The 17,182-nt window shown below is 57.5% G+C and overlaps 1 protein-coding gene across 3 annotated transcripts in view; it reads right to left on the reverse strand.

Moving 5' to 3' along the window:
- PTPRF (protein tyrosine phosphatase receptor type F) overlaps positions 1-17,182 on the reverse strand; it is a 79,455-nt gene that overhangs the window by 43,399 nt on the left and 18,874 nt on the right. For all 3 annotated transcript variants that reach the window (XM_044945133.2, XM_025288930.3, XM_044945134.2), the window contains 3 exons: positions 12,997-13,142; positions 12,670-12,811; positions 599-787 (listed from right to left, as the gene is read on the reverse strand). In XM_044945133.2, coding sequence (XP_044801068.2) covers positions 599-787; positions 12,670-12,811; positions 12,997-13,142 — 477 coding nt within the window. The remainder of the gene's footprint in view (positions 1-598; positions 788-12,669; positions 12,812-12,996; positions 13,143-17,182) is intronic.

Raw genomic sequence — 17,182 nt, forward strand, 5'->3', positions numbered from 1 at the left:
GACACCTCCCGCCTGGTTTCAAGGCAGTATCCTTGCTCACAGGGCTCCAAGCTGGCTCGACTGAGACATCCAGAGGAGACAGGTGGCCCGGGTGGCTGAAGGATGGCTGAACATCCCCCTGGCTACAAGCCTCTGAGGTCCAGCCTTTGGAAGCCTGATGAATCAGACATCTTTGGCCTCTTTCCCTGCCGTCCGGAGAAGCACAGAGAAGCACTGTCCGGGCCTCTCTCTCAGGCCGGGCTCCAGGGAAGGTGGAGGATGAATGCCCACAGAGCACCTTTGCAGAGCCCAACACAGGCTGGGAAAGACACTCGTACCTCCAGGTGCAGAGGCGGACTGTAGTTTGGAGTCGGACAGTCCCAGGAAGGTGCAAGAATCACTGATGAGCAGCCCTCGCTGCCAAGCTCTCTTCCTGGGCAGGTCAGATGGGCCTACAGCAGTATCTGGCCCACCCACCAGGTGCCCTCTGCTCAGCCCTGGAAGGTCAACCCAGGCCAAGGCCTCCCGTAGCTCCCAGGCCCAAGAGAGAAGCGCTGGGGTCCAGCCCAGCACCTTTCCTGAAATCTGCGCGGCCCCTCGACCCTAGCCCTCTGCTCACCTGAACGCAGTTGCTTGATGCGGCCGTTGCTCGCGGCGGGGTCCACAGGGAGGAAGTCCTTGAACCAAGAGATCTCAGGGTCTGGATTCCCGCCTGCTGCACACAGCATAGTGGCCGTGCGGGCCTTCTCCACCACCTTCAGCTGAGGCCCCATGTCGATGGAGGGGAACCCAAGGGGCAGCTGTTCCTCTGCAGACAGAGAGCAGATGTGCATGTTAGGGTTGGCACTGCCTGCCCGATGGGACCGTCATGATTCCCAGGGTGGCTGTGACCCTTGGCTCCTCTCTTCTCTGCATTCTAAGTACGACGCCTGCCCTGACGTGAGGAACCAGAGTCTGGGGCCCCACTACCCAGCTGTGCCCTTCACAGGGTCAGCGAGCTGCCAGGGAGCCCACCGTGTCCCGTCAGGGAGTTTACAGGTCTGAGAAGTAGGCCTCAGACTGCAGACATGAGTACTTACCTCTCCAGGCCCTGGGAAAATGAGTTTTAAGCCTCTCCTGGCCACAGAAGCAAGTGCTTCATGGACACTGGGCTGTAGGGGGCCCATGGCTCCCACAGTGGCATCGCCAGCCACAACTCAGCCCAGAGGCTCCCTGTGCCATCCAGTCCCCACCCTCTTGTGTGCGTGGGTAGTGTCCTTTCTGCTGCCTGCATCCAGCCTTCAGCTCCACCAGGGGCAGAGCCCCATGTCACCGCTTGGGTTCTGGCCCTGACTCTGGGCACCCTTTGCCTTACCAATGACCCATCTTCAATCCCTGGTGCCCACCCTGAACCTCCTTCCTTACTCAGTCCTGACCCTGGAGGCCATGATCAGGCCTGGGAACCCAGGTCTGAGCATGTGGAGGCTGAAGAGATTTAAAAAAGAAAAAAAAAAAAAGCCCTGTGAGGACATCAAAAGTCGATGAGGGAAGCAAAACTCCTTGGCTGCTGCTTTCTCCCAGCTTGCCAGTGGTTGGGGGCTCACAGAGCAGTCATGTCCACAGGAGCAACAGGCATGGACCGTGGCAGCACACCCCTACTCTCACTGCACACGGACTCCTGCATTAGCCCTGAGGGACCCAGACAGGGGCAAGGCTGCCCACTCCCCACCCTTGGGAGCACATGGGGCTGAACACAGACTCTGGACAAGTGCAGACCAAGTAGAGCTCCCGCCTCCATCACTAACTAGCTCTGCGACCTGGGAGTGTTACTAATCCTCTCCCTTTATCCATTTTTATCTATTAACAAGGTTCAAGTGCCCTCCTTATAAAGTCGTCGTGAAAACTACATCTAATGATGCACATAACGTGCTGGAAAGTATCGGACAAAGAATCAGAACCCAAGGACTACTGGCTGACATTATTATAATAGCAAGGGCTGGGCCACCAGGGCAGGCAAGTACCAAGACTTGGGCCTGGGGCCCCCTTCCTGTCTGGTGAGAGGCGCCCCCTGCCAGGAGCAAACCACAGAGTGAGTGTGGTGGTTCGGCAGAGCCTCTCCACCAGTGTGGATGCCGGGCTGCACACCCAGTAGGGGAATGGGAACCCTGTCCTTTGTCAGTTTCTTGATAGAGGAGCGGGGCCCCATGGTCGGGGAGGCCAGCACCACACCCATCTCCCTCCCGCAGGCCCAGCTCGAGTGTGCGGGGATGTTTGCTGAGGTCAGCTCCAATGCCAGGGAAAAGGCAAGTGGCATCCTCAGAAAGGAGAAAGGTAGAGGCTGGCAGGGCTGGTCCCCCCAGAGACCCAGGGGAAGTGACTGGTGGGCAGGCAGGAGAGGAAGCTGGAGGAGCCCCAGCAGGCAAGGGCAAGACATTTCTCTCTCTGCTGCCACACCCCAGGGGGCGCTCTGCCAAGGCTCCAGCTGCCTAAGCATCCCTAAGGGACTGTGGCCCTGTCGGGAGAAGGGGCGGGGACCAGTAGGAGTCACCTCCCCAGCTTCTCTAGGTAGCTGGCAGAACACCTCCCCACCTGCAGCCCTATAAATTCCAGACGTGAACCCAGCGTCTGTTTGGCTGTAAATATGATCCCACAGCATCCTGACTTTTAGCTCTGATTTTTAAAAGGAAAATGTTAACCGTGGCAAGAAAAGGGAGGATGGAAATGAAAGCAGGACTTGGGATGCGCCAAGGAGGGAAACAGCTTCCTTTGGTCCTGCCGCCACTAGCTTTTCCAGGAAGGCCCAGGCAGGGCTCCATCCACTTCCACCCTTCCTGGACTCCCCAACAGCCGGGGGACACTCAGGGCTGCTGGAGCCATCCCAGCCCACTGGGGCACCAGTCTAGTTCTTCCCAGGCCTCAATTCTACCTGCTCAGCCCTCCTGAGCAGTGGAGCGGTAGTGGGGCAGGGCCTGCCAGAGTTAGGGCCCAGGAGTCAGTGGGCCTCCATCTCTACCCACAGGTGCTGATCAAGGAGAAGGGAAGAAGTACATACATCTGCAGCCCTGTGTCCTGGAAATGTATTCTGAATTCCTAACACGGAGAAAGTCTTTGGGATCATGCCAAATTAAGGACAATTAATTTTCCTCCCTCAATTATCATGCCCTCAATGGCTCCGTCCTTGGCTCAGATCATCCCTGAGGCATAGCCGCCAGAGCCTAAAACCGGCATGTGTGAAGAGTCCATAAAACAGCGGGACCCAAAAGCCAGTCCCTTGTGCCAACTAGGCTTCCAGGCACAAGTCGGAAGGCTGCACCTTGGTGGGGGGAGCGTGTCTCACAGGAGGACTCCAGCCCTTCAGGAATGACCTGCTGTTGGCTCTTCCTTCCACACTCACTCGGTGGAGCATCCCCACCCCCAGGCACATTCAAATATAGCCAAGGACAGCAGCCGCTTACTGACACCTGTGCCCATCTGGCCAAGCTGAGTCCTGGGCAGGCTGGTGTAAACTGACCCACCATCAGACTGTCACGTTTATCCTCTTCACATAACCCCTGTACCCTGAACCGCAGGAGCTTGGGGTCACTGTACCCTGAACCACTCACGCTAAGGACCAGGGCAAATTCCTCCTCAGGCTCGCATCACATGATCACTCCAAACCCATCAACAACGGGAAAAACAGAGGCCCAGGTAGAGGGATAAAGGTCAGGTTTATGGAGCACTTCCTAGTTCCAGATAATGCATTAAAATGCCTTACAAACTGATCTAATCTTTACTGAAACTGTGTAAAGTATATGAGCAAATGGAGGCACAGAGAGATCCAGGAACCTGCCAAGGCCACAGAGTTAAGCCGAGGTGGGGCTGGGATGAGACGAGGTGGTGTGACCCCACATTGGGCTGGGTGTGGGCGCTGGGCTCGGGATGGCCCTGCGGGAGCCAGCCACCATCCTGCTCCCATACCACGCCCTCTGCCGGCTGGGCTTCTGGCTGGGCGCTCCATCGCAGACCCCTGCACACAACGCCGCCGCGTTTTTATTTCCGCAAAACGAACACGACTGCTCCACACACGGCCACCAGCCGGCACGCACCACGTTCCAACACCGGCACATACTGGTCACGCCGAGTCCGCTCAAAATCCATCCTGAGGGCGGCGGGGCTGCGCAGCGCCGCGGGAGGAAGGGTCCCTCCCCACTCCAGACCGCCTGGTAACTATGGCAACGGCGGAGAGCCGGCGCCGCGGCGGAAAGGCGGCGCTTGCGAGTCCAAGCAGGGCGCGCATCCGCGGTCCGAGCCGCTGCGACCCCTCCCGTCCCCTCCTGGGCTGAGTCACAACACCCCTACTCAAGACCCTACTCCCCAACTCTAGGGAGCCCAGATTCCTTCCCGCTCAATCGACGCCTAGCTGGGGGCTGCCCCCTGAGTGCGCACAGAGCGGGGAGGTCCCCACATCTGCCCCGGCCAGGTTTTTGCAGTGTGTCCCTCTGAGGCAAAGGTCGGTCCATCCTCTGATAAAAGGGTCCCCGCGAAAAAAAGAAAAACCCGAGGGGACTTTAGTGGACCTCAGAGATACTGGGAAGCCTCTACAGCTCTTTGTGTATTCTGCCTGCATGCACAGTTAGGGCGCACACATTCCCAGGGTCTGCCCACAGATCTGTGTACCTGGGTTGGGGACACACGTGTGCATATACACTGGTCTTTAGATACTGCAGTGGGAACCCTGACTTCTTCTTGTCTGCCATCCTCACTGGGCAGAGAAAGGGTGGGGGGGGCCAAGGGGTGGGTGTTTGGAGCCTAAGGCTCAGACAGGGACAAGAGCTTGGCCCAGGTCCCCACAGCAGGAATGCAGTTGGATCAGTGCTATCTTGGTGGCTTCCTGAAGGAGGAGGGAAATGCAGAAGTAGGGAACACTTGAGCATGAGCAGCCAAGGAGAGCTTTTTGGGGGGAGGGAGGGAGGGGCTGCCCGAGTAAGGGCTGGGGGAGGGTAGGGAGACAGTGGGAAGGTGAGGCTGGTTGGAGCTGAGGCCTGATGGATGAGGCTAGGGTGGGGGTGGACAGGGGATCGGCCTAGGCCAGTGGGGGAGGGAGGCTGCTGCCGCCCCCTACAAAGCACACACAGGTCTCTTTGTCCAGCTCAGCTCGGGATGCCTGAGGCGGAGTCTGGGCCAGAGGGAGGGGGCTGCACCAGGGAGGCGGACAGATGGAGACGCCTCGCGGGGTCCCGGAGCGGGCGGCACCGTCTGTCAGCAGGAACTCCTCATTCGTGTTTACCCAGCTTCCTGGCGTCTCTGTGCGCACGCAGGCACGCACACACACACACACACTTACACCGGCTGCCTGGGGTGCACCGTCTGTAGGCCTGACCCCCTTCCCGGTGCCTGAGTGTTGGACCTGGCCTCACCTCTTCGCTGAACGCAGACACCTAGATCCATGCACAACCAGGGCCCCACAGAGAGATACATGGAGAGAGACAGGTGCAAAAATAGAAACCTCCATGTGCGTGCGGAGGGGCACCTGCAGCGACAAGCACCTGTGGAAACAGACGCACGCAAGCAGAGCCAGTGGGAGTGCACGCAGAGACGCAGAAACACACATGTGCAGACATGCAGAGCAACACGGATGCTGACGTGGCGAGTCCCCTGGAGACGCCTGTGGGGCCAGAGCCGGGAACCGCAGACGTGCGGAGACGCACGAGGGGACCTGGTGGGTAGCGAGGCTGCTGGCTCCCCCAGCCCGCCCGCACTCTAAAGGAGCCAAGGCCACCTCAGGCCCTGTCCCTGAGGCAGCCCCATCCTTAGCAAGGTCAGGGTCAGGACACCCCTGAGCAAGCGTGAAAGGCCCCTTGGACCTGCAGGCTCCCACCCTTTCCAGAGCCCCACCCCTCCCCCAGGCTGCCAGGCAGTCAGGGAGGCCTGGGGAGCCTTGGGCTCCCTTCGCAGCTTTCAGTCTTCATTTTCAGCTTTTTCTAAGAGAAAACTCCCACCTCTTCCAGCACTCAGATTTCATCAAACTTGGCATCTTAAAAGCCTGTTTTGTTTTTGAATCTGAGCTGTTTGGGGCCTGTCGCCGAGAACAGCCAAGCAGGCGAGGCCTCCCCCTCCCAATCCCCTCCTCCCCAGGACTTCCCTGGCGCCTCCCAGGGCTCTACTCAACCTGGCTGGTGAGGCCTCCCAGCCGCACCCCACCAGGTGACCCCGGGGGCTGGCCCCAGGTCTGCACTCTCCACATTCCAGCTTCTGGGGTCTGACCCACGCTGAACCCTCCTCCCAGGGTCCCCACCTCAGTCCTACTCCAGGACCATTCTCTTGGTCCCTTTACCCCAACTAGGTTCCGGCCTGGGCCCTCCAGACCACTGAGAACCTCCCTCTTGCTCTTCAGGTCCCTGCAGCCCAGCTGCCACCCCCATGGCTTGACATCAGCGTGCTCACCAAGGTCAACCACGACTCCATGGAGCTAAGTCCAGAGGCCACGTCTCAGCAGTCATCTTGCCCAACCTCTAGACAGCACCCCTCCCTGTTCCTTCAGATTCTTTTCTCTTGACTTCCAGGGACTCACCCCTATAGGAAGATCTAGCGTCTGGGGCTCCATCCAGGCCCTCTTCCTGTCCTCTGGCTCCCTAAGACTTGCCATTTCTCTCCCCGCTATCTCCAGCTGTCCCTCAGAGTGCCAGGCAAAATCTGAACAAGGCCTCCTTGACACCCCTCCCCAGGATGCCTACACATACCTACTACAACAGATTTCTAAGTGGACTCATCAACTTGCCCCTCAAACGGGTCCTCCTCTCATACCTGAACCTTAGCAAATAGCACTGCCATCTACATGGCCCGGAGCCAGCAACCCCGAGTCACCCGCCTCCCCCAGCCCCACAGGCAAGCTTTCTAAACTGCATGGAACCCAGTCTCCCTTCCTCCTCTATGCACTGCCTGGGTCTGGGCCACTGCCACCTCTTGCCTGGGCCGCTGCCCTGACCTCTCACTGGTCTTCCAGTACCCGCCTCTGCACCCTCAGGGACCTTTCTGAAGCACGCATTTTATCAGGCATTCCCCTGATTAAAATCCTCTCTCTCCTGGCAACCAGAGGCAGGGGACACCTCATCAGGGGTGGAGGATATGCACACAGAGGGGCATTTAAAACCTCCAAGCTGGCTAGCTGTTCCCAGAGTTGCCGGTTCTGCTGCGGTCCTGAGGCTGGGGCGAGGGGTGTAGGCGAGGGGGCCACGCACACAGCAGGGCCCTGTAAATACCTGTGACTGCAGGGGTGGGAGGGGCAGGCTGGGCACAGAGAAGGCATCCAGTGTCTGTGGCTAACAGAAGAGGCAGGCTTACTGCCCACCCCACAGGAGGAACCATTCAGAAAGGGATCCACTTGGGCCTCAAGATAGATCAGAAGATAGATCAGAACTAGAAAAAAGTGAGGGAACCCAGGTACCAAGAAACCTAGAATCTTCTCTAGGTTTCTTTTTCCCTAGATCTTCAAGACCTTCCTGGCAATGCCCACCTACCGACACCTCTCCCACTCCTACGTCTGGGGCTCAGATCTCTCCAGGGAATGGCTGCAGAGCCTCATATCTGTGTGGTCCTGAATGTGACTATGGTACAGCAGGGCTGGAGGGACAGGTCACAGATCGCACAGTCACGGGGCCAGAAGCACTTAGGTAATGCCTCAGCTGCGAGGGAAGGGGCAGAAGCTGGCCTGGGTTCTAGGTGCTAGGTTCTAGGGGCCCTTTCTATGTCTTCTGTGGATGCAAATCAGGGAGGTGACGGGCCCAGCTTCCTTAAAACAAGCCCGTTACCTGGACACGTACGCAGGCAACAGGAAAGGGGCACGGTTGGCCTCTGCCTGTGATAGCACTTTACCCAAACGCCCCACTCCCTTATCAGCCCTGGGTCAGGGACAGGGAGGAGGGTGGGGCAGGGAGAGCTGACTCCCTGGGGAAACGTCCACCCACCCTGAAAACACGAGCTTCTGTACTGGCCATGCTCCGGGTGCAGCCAGCCCAGGATGGCAGGCCAGGGCTGTATGCTGTTCATCAGTCCTCATCTTCAAAGGGGCTTGGCATGGGGCTCAAGAGGGCCTCATCATCCCACAGTCCCCAGACCAGGGTCAAAACCACGGCCAAGCCTGGGGGTCCAGGCCCAGCACTGACTGCCTGCCTCCTGCCACCAGTCATTACCCCACAGGCCTGACAGCAGGCCTCCCCCAGAGCCTATCCCCAACGAAGAGGGCAAGACCAGGCGCGCCATGCAGGCACCTGGATTCCTAGGCCTCTGTGGCCTGGAGTGGTGTGGTCCTGGTCAGCCACCAGCAGACAGCAAGGCCAGGTGGGAACAGGTGAGAGGGAGCCGGGGCTCAGTGGGGAGAGGAGACGAAGAGGAGAGAGTCCCAAGGCCTGGGTAGGATCCCTCCCTGGTGCCCCTCGCCCTGGCCTGCTGAAGGATAGTTTCTCAGGCACTGACAACAGCTCATGCTGACCACTCTGCCCCACATCCATCTCTGTCTAGCTGCCCTGGCCGGCCACCAGCCTTGAGCAGGGATCCTGTGGGGTCCTGGAGGCAATGAGTCCAACATCTCTGGCCTCCTGCAGCACCAGACTGACTGCACACACTGGGCCCAGGCTGCTTGCTGTACACCCCTTTCCCTGCTGTACACAACAGCCCATAACGTGCACACCACCTGCTGTTCAGCCCGTGCCCCATATAAACACTGTCTGATGCACACACGGCATGAAGTACACCACCTGCTGTATACACCACACCGCATACACACTGCCTGATGCACGTATGCACAAGCACACGCTCGCGTGCACACACACACAGTCGGATGCACAGCCCCTGTTTTCTATACAATCCGTAAGGCACACACAGCCCATAAAAGTGTAACACCACATCACACACCTCACACACACAGCCTTCCAGACAGCACACAGGGCACATACGCCACCACACGGGTGCGTGTTGTCTGCTGTATCCATGACCACAAGCAAATGCTGCCTCTTGCACTCTGAGTCCGCAGAGCCAAGCCCTCCAAGACAAGTCAGAAATGGCTCATCTCTGCTCCTTGGCCTTTCTCCGCCTTCCCCATCTCCTCCCTGCCCCTCTTCCCCTTCCCCTTCCCCTAGACCCTTCCAGAACCTGCCCAAGTCACCAGGGCCCGGCCCACACCTCTGCTGTCTGGCATCCTCCAGGGCTTTCCTGACCACGGTACCTCCTGGCTGGAACCCACTGGCCCAGGCAGATCCTGAACCTTCAGACTGAGCTCCAAGACCCTCCTGGCTCCCCCACCTCCTGGAAGGAAAACCGGAAAGCAAGGCCTGCCTCCCCTCCCCCTCGGCTCCCCCTCCCTCGAGAGGGAAAATGTCAGATTCCCTGTCTCACTGGCGGCGGCAGGCGGGTTGGAGGGGGAGTGATTCAGCCTCAAGAGTGCAGAGTGAGAAGAGCTTTTCCTGCCATTACCCGGCGAGGGAGAGGCTGGCGCGCTAATGGCTTCAATTACCACTCAGACAGGAACGCTGGGCAGCTCACCCCCAGCTAGCTTGTGCCGGGCACCCCCACCCTGTACCCAGCCCGGGCCGAGGGGGTGGGGAGGCAGCCGGCTGAGCATTGCCGGGCAATTGGGACTCCCTGGGAGTGGCAGTCTTGCCCAGGGAGCTGGGTGCAAAGGCCACGGAGTGGGAGTGGTGTGGGGTGCTTCAAATGTGAGAGGAGCTGGGCCTGGCACAGCAAGGCAGGGCAGGGAGCCCGGTGTGGACACGCAGGCCGGGGATGCAGCAACCTCTCAGCTGAGCCGAGTCACCCCAGGGAGCCCCGGGCCACTCCCCTGAAGTGCCCAGCGTGTGCTGAGCTACACACAGTGCATGCTGCGCTGCACGTAAGGAACTCAACCTTGAGTCCCAATCCCCAAGCCAGCTTCCTCCTCTCCCCAGCCCTCCTCCCAGGAATGGCCCTGGCTCTCTTCTGACCCAAGCCCACAGCTGTAGTCAAACCATCCTTTCACCCCACTCCTACATACACCCAGCCTCTCTGGCTAGCAGGGGAGGCCTGGCACGGTTGGGGGGAGGTGTTTTCCTCAGGCCCCGCCCTCTGGCACCTTTGCGACCTCCTACTCCACTCCTTTCTGCCAAGCCCAGAGCCAGTCAAGGTTACGCAGACCAACATGGCAAGTCAGCATTTCACCTTCCGGGTGCTGTGTTTCAGGAGCAGGAGGGGGGCTCACTCAGGCCCACAGCTCCATCTCAACCGGGCCAGGAGCAGGCCTGGGGCCGCCATGCGCTCCCCAATCTCATCAGACACCTCTCACACCCAGAAGCATGAACACACCCCTGTCCCCTGCTACAGAAACCCTCCTCCAAGAAGGCCCCTCCAGAACTAGCATGTAGGGACTTTGTGGGGACTTTTCCTCCAACACTAATAAGAAGTCTCTCTTCCCTTTAATGCGAGGGCCTGAGAGATGCCCTCTGGGGTGGGAGCCACAGTCTGGCCCTTCGGCCACCTCCCAAATTCCAGGGCAGGGCAGATGGCTCCTGCTGGGGCAGCGAGCAACAGAAGGGACGGCAGTGCTGAAATACTTATCCTGAGCTCACGAGTGGGGAAACTGAGGTCAGGGGTGGCAGGGAGGAGCTCGAGAGCACCCAACCGTCAGGGATCCTGGTACAGGGCCTGTCCTCTGGGCCCCCACCCCTCAGGGGAGTGGACGGTGGGGGCTGCATCACCCAGAGGCCAGGCAGCACAGACACCAGGCGCAGGCAGCTCACGCGTGTGGACCTTAGGGTGTGCGGCTTTCAGCCCTACAGCAGCGACCATTCATGCTGGAATCCAGCAAAGTGCTTAACGGCATCCCATTTAATCCTCCCAACCAGCTTGGGTGGCAGGCATCACGTCCCGATTTACAGATGGAGCAAAATGAGGCTCAGAGGCACAGCTACTCACCCAAGGTCATAAGGAAAAAATGAGCGGTCCAGAGCCCCTGATCCTAGCCGCTGCCCCTCTAAGCTGGAGGGCCCTGCCCTGCCTCGCAGGAGACACACAGGCACAAAGGAGTTACCGAATGGATATGAACGTGAACACATAAAGCCACAGTGTAAAAACGGCTAACACAAAAAGATGTTCAACTGTTCTTGTAATCAAAAAAATGCAAATTAAATTGAGATGCCATTTTTTGCCTATTAACTTGGCAAAGATTTTTTTAATGGTAATTCCCACTGCTGGTGAGGATGTGCAGAAAAGAGGCCTTCTCATGCCCTGTTTGATGGGTGTGTAAACTGACACAGTCTTCTGGAAATATTGAAAAGGCTAAACATCGCATGTGGCCCTTTGACCAAGCAATTCCACTTCCGTGCATCTAGGAAATAATCAGGAAAGTGAACACATCTGTAAGGAAGCACGCAGTCCCTTATTTATACAACCAAAATACAGGAAACAACATGTGTGTCCAACAATAAGGGAAAGGCTGAATAAATTAGGGTGCTTGCATGTGACACTCCCCCACAGCCATTAAAAACAATGATGCAGAAAAATACTTAATCGTGAGGAAGATGTTCATATGTTTTTTTAAAAAGCAGTCTACAAATCATTGGGCAGAATGTAATCTCGTTTTTGTTACATATATAATGCATGCACAGAAAATGGGCTATAAGGAAATAACCAAATGTTAATAGTAGTGGTAAGATAAACAAGTGATTTTTAATTTTTCTTATGTGCTATTTTATACTTACCAAAATTTCAACAGTGAACAGGTATTGGTATTGCAATTTTTTTTTTTAAAGCAACAGTCCAAGCCATATTTTGAAAATACATGCAGACATAGTCAGACTGATGCCTTCATCGTGGCAGGTGGGGGTGGGCGGCGATCATGTCACTCCCTGTCTGCGGCTTCCTATGTCCCCAGGAAAGTGTTTCACAGCCTGGTTGGTCCTGTGTGATCTGTCCTCCAACCTCTCCAGGCTCATGTTGAACCACCTACTCTTGCCCACTTTACTGTGTCTTCCAGCCACCCTCTACCCCAAAGCCAAATGGAACCACTCAAGAGTTCCCTGAAAGCTCCACGGTCTCCTGCCTCTGGGCCTCGGTGTGAGCTGATGCTATTTCCCCACCGAGGCCCCCACCCCAACTGCCACTTGTCTTCAGGACTCAGACAACAGCTCCCTCCTCCCCTGAACCCCTGCGCGCCCCCCACCCGCCGCAGTCCCCTGGGCCTCTCGCACAGAACGCAGAACATACTGGAGACTGAAGTCGCAAGGGCAGGACCAGGTCAGATAACTCTCAGGACACAGGAGTCATCAGGGCATGTTTGTGAATGAATGGAGGAGCCACCAAGTGAGAGAGGTCATTAAAGTCCACATACAGAGCCCCAGCCTCCAGCCTAGGGCCCTTGCTCATAACAGCGACTGGGAACACACTTCTCTGAAGCCCCTTGCCAGGTTCCACAAGAAAATCACATCCACTGGCACGAATCATGTACCCCAAGTGATACGTAGCTACCACCTCACACCGCAGGTCAGGCCCCAGACCCCAGCCCAGCAACACCCTGGCTCAGCACAACACAAAGACACCACGCATATGCCAAACACCCAGCGATCATCGCTGTCCACCACTGACCTTCTCTGACCCCAGGATGGCCAAACACACCGCAGTCCACAGTGGGGCCGGAGCTGGCCGGCTGGCTGATCCCCTACATGAGTCTCCCCGCCCCCCGATGCCGCATCCCTTTCCAGCAGGTACCTTCGAGCACTGAGAGCTTGGCACTGGTGTTGATCTCCCCCAGACTGTTGGTGGCTGTGCACTCATAGATGGCTTCGTCTCGCTGCACCCGCAGTGGCTGGATCCGCAGCACAGACCCTGCCCCGTCGTCAAACTCAATGACCTGCCAGAGGAGAGAGACACGGTCACAGCCTGCTCGGGACAGACAGCGGGGCCTGCTCAGGCTCAGCCTTTCTCTTGCCGAGAAAAAGCCCCCAGGGCAGGAGATCAAGAGGAGGTGATATAGGACCAGACCTCAAAACAGGCAGAACCGGGGCCCTGCCTGCCCCTTCCCACCCGAGGCTGTACCTCGAAGCGCTGGGAGCTGACTTTCTTCCCCTTCTTCATCCATGTGATGCGCGGCTTGGGTTCCCCCGTGGCTTGGCACACGAAAGAGGCCACCCCTCCTGACAATCCAGTCTGGTCCTCGGGGACCTTGACGAAGACAGGTTTGCCTGGAGAGAGAGGAACATCAAGTCACCAAGGGATGGTCACTGCAGACATGGCCTATGTTACAGCGGGCAGGCGTGGGGGAGGGGAAGGAAGGTCTATAAAGGAAACAATGGTAGTGATGCCCGGCCCTTACGCAGTGCTTCTTGTGTGTCAGGTGCTCTTCAAAGAGCTGTGAGCTCCTCAGGTGGGTTTTATTTCTGCTTATAGAGAACCCAAGGTACACAGAGGTGATGGGATTTGCCCAACATGACAGCTGCTTAGTGGCAGAGCCAAGATTTGAACCCAGGCAACTGAGTCTGGAGTACTGAGTCTGTACTTTAATTGCTTCACTCTTCTGTCTCCCATCCCCTCAACAATTCCAAGCTCCAGGACAAAGGCATGCTGAGAGCTGCTGGGAACGGCCCAGCCTCTCTCGCAGACATGACTGCTCTCCACCCAGGTGATGGTACCACCACCTACCCCAAGGCTCAAGCCAGAAACCATGACTCCTCCTCTCCCCAGCCCCCACGCACCATCAGTCCCGGAGGACTAGACATTCCACGTCCTAATCCGGAGACGTCCTATCTCTGGATGTCTTCCCAGGTGAATGCTCTCCTGTAAATCTACCCTCCCCACCCAGCTCCCACTGACTGGGTGATTGTCTTCTGACGGCCTGGACGTCTCCCCAGAGTTCCACCGAGAAGCAGCGGGAGGGGGAGAAGGGAATGGGCTTGGACACTGTACGGTCACGCCCACCCACACCACTCTGATATACAACAGGGTCAACCTGGAATCCCACCCAGGGTCATGAGATGCGGGAAACCGTGCCTTCATTAAGATGTAGCAATGCCTCGTTAATCCCGACATCGGATCCATTTCCTATTAATCAGGCCAATGAACAGCTCCAGGAAGGCTGATACCGTGAGAAGTGACCTTTCAGACCACCTGCTCGGTGCTGATGAGGCCAGGCCTGGCCTGGTCTCTGGCACAAAAACATGTTTGTGCAATGATGATAATCCCACTCTGTACCTGGTACTTTATCTCATTTAGTCCTCCACTGCTTGTTGTCCCCAGTTTAGAGGCACAGAGAGGTCAAGTCACTGGCCCAAGGTCACACAGCCAATGAGCAGCACATCTGAGATTTGAATTCAAGCCTGTTTGACTCCAAAGCACCTGGCAGAAACAGTTCGCCTTGGTGTAGTTGGAGGCTTTGTCACGAGCAGAGTCAGGGGGGTGGCAGGGGCCAAAGCAAGACCAAAGAAGGCTGAGGAGTAAGTTGGGGGTGAAGAATTGGAGAGCAGAGTACAGTGACTGTTTAAAGGAGACTGGCTGTGATGGGGAAGAGAAAGAAAAGATGGCACTTGGAGGGGATGAAGATTGGAGGGAGGTTTTTACATTCTTGTTTCTTTTTTTCCTAAGATGTGACAGTACTTTTTAAAAATAATTTATTGACTGTGCTGCGTCTTCACTGCCGCACAGGCTTTTCCCTAGTTGCAGAGAGCGGGGCCTACTCTCCCGTGGTGGTGCATGGGCTTCTCACTGTGATGGCTTCTCTTGCTGCAGAGCACAGGCTCTAGGGCAAGCGGACTTCAGTAGTCGAGGCTCGCGGGCTTGGTAGTTGCAGGTCTTGGGCTCTAGAGCACAGGCTCCATAGTCGTGGTGCATGGGTGGCTCAGCTGCTCTGCGGCATGTGGGATCTTCTCGGATCAGAGATTGAACCTGGGTCTCCTTCATGGGCAGGTGAAATTCTTTACCACTGAGCCACCAGGGAAGCCCAAAAGATGGTATTTAAATGCTGATGGGAAGGAGCCAGCAGAGAGAGAAGGTGCTGATCCAGGACAGAGAAGAGGGACAACAGATGGAGCAGTGTCTCCGAGGAGGGAAGGGTCTGGGGACCAACCGCTAGGCTCAGGAGTGACAGATGCAGTGCAGAGCTGGGGGGCTCAGCCTTGCAGCGAGCAGGGAGGGGCCCATCTTACCCAGCACCCCAGGGTCCAGCGGGCTCTGGAGGTTTTGTGTAATTATTAAGAAAGGTCACTAACCATCTCTGAGCCTCATCTGCTAAACAGTGCTAGAGGCAGGGGTCTGGGCAGACAAAATGTGACGATGTCTGTAGGATGCTCCCACAGCTGGACACGTGGCAGACTTCGCCTGTGGGCAGCTAGCACCCTCTTTAGCACCAGTGGTATTATCATTCCCATTTTAGAGATGGGGAGATGGAGGCTCAGAAGGTCAAACAGCAGCCAGATCAACACTGATCTGGTGTAAAGCCAGGGTTTGAGCCAGCATTCCAAAACCTAAGCACAGCTCAGGGCTTCCCTGGAGGAGGGAGACTTGGGGACCTACCTGACTTGCCCTTGGGAGTACCCAGAGAGGGCGAGAGCAGCCCTATTGGGGTAACACGCAAACCTGCTGCGGGCCAGAGTGGCACGGGGACACCACAAAGGTTCAGAGAGCCTCAGGTTGCCTCACTCTTGCCCCAACTGCCCTCTGGAGGCTCCAGACACTCCCGGACTGCAGAGCCTGTCTTTGTACGCTGGTCCTTTCACTCAGGTCTTCTCGGAAAGGACCCCTCCTCCCACGTTTGGGGGTGGGGAAGAGTCTCCTACCCACCCCTCTGCACACTGCACACCCCTCCCTCATACCTGCAGACTGCAGCTCCCCTCTCCTGTTCTGCCACCACCTTAGTCCAGACAATACCTTCCCTCGACTGGACACTGCGCCAACCTAACCAGCTGCATCCCTGCCTCCAGTCTTGTCCTCTCCAGCCTAGTGTCTATTCAGCAGCCGGAGCGAAGTGGCAGCCTCTCCCCTGATCAAAACCCTTTAGAAGCCTCCCACGGCTTCTGAAACAAGACTTAAACTCCTGTCGTGGTGGACAGAGCCCTGCCAGGTCTGACCCCAGCCCTTCACACCCCCCAGAGCCCTGGCTTCCCGTCCTCTGGATGAGCAATGCTTATCCTGCGCCTCAGGGCCTTTGCATAAGCTGCTCCTCCTGCCACAAACCTCTTAGACCACCTCCTTACCCACTGTCTCCTATGCACCTTTCTGGTCTCAGTTTAGACATCATTTCCTCAGAAAACCTTCCTTGCCCCTCTGCGGTCGCCCCACCTCGACTGGCGTGGCTCTGTGTTTGGGGCTTTCTGGTGACTCCCCTCTGCCTCACAGCCGTGCTCATGGTTTGCTACGTCCCGTGTGAGGCTACTGCTTTTGCTCCCAGTTTGTTATGTACACGTGTGAGGTTATTACTTTTTCCACATTGTGGAGGAGTATTTGATTCATGGCTGCTTCCCGACAGAGAACAATAACCCTGGGCAGGGCAGAAACCTGCCTGCCTTGATTCCCTCCCTGTCCCAGCGCCAACCCCATTCCTGGCACAGGGCAGCGCGGGGCACAAGGGAGGTGACCTGAAGACCATGGGGGAAGGCCTGAGGAGGAGGGTGGAGGCCTCCGGCCCCTCACACACCACACTGGGGAGCCCTCAACACCTGCTGGGGAGAGCAGCCCGGGGTGGAACCCCCCTGGTTCCTGCCTCAACCTGCCAGCTGCAGAAACCAGAGGCTGGAACCTGCTGAACCAGACAGCCGGGTGAGTGTGCCTGGGGGTGGGGCCTCTGCGCCAAACAAAGAACCGGGAGCTGGGGAGGCAGCCAGGTACAGGTCACGAGAGAGAGAAAGGGGCAGGCCTGAGTACAGTGGAGGCTGGACGGTGCCCAAGGCCTGGGGCCGTCGAGGAGGCGGAACCTCCCGGGGAGGCTGGAGAGGGGCCAGGGCCCTGCCCAGCCCACCCACCCACCAGGCTCTGGCAAAGACTGGCAGTGTGCAAGCCTGGGGCAGTCCAGGGGGCAGGTCTCTCCCCTTCATCAGACCAGACCCTCACTTCTCTCAGCCCACTCACCCCCAACAGGAAGGCACCTCTCATCCCATAGCTCTGCCAAGCCCTCGCCTCTTTCACCAGCTGGACTTCTGGGGGCACAAATCCTGTCCCCCTGCTGCCTTTCCCACACTCACTCCTGCTACCCTCTTGGGGCTCACCTATCTTGACTCTTTCAAAACAAACAAAC

The sequence above is a fragment of the Bubalus bubalis genome, chromosome 6 (genome assembly GCF_019923935.1).
Source record: "Bubalus bubalis isolate 160015118507 breed Murrah chromosome 6, NDDB_SH_1, whole genome shotgun sequence".
In the NCBI taxonomy this organism is placed as follows: Eukaryota; Metazoa; Chordata; class Mammalia; order Artiodactyla; family Bovidae; genus Bubalus; species Bubalus bubalis.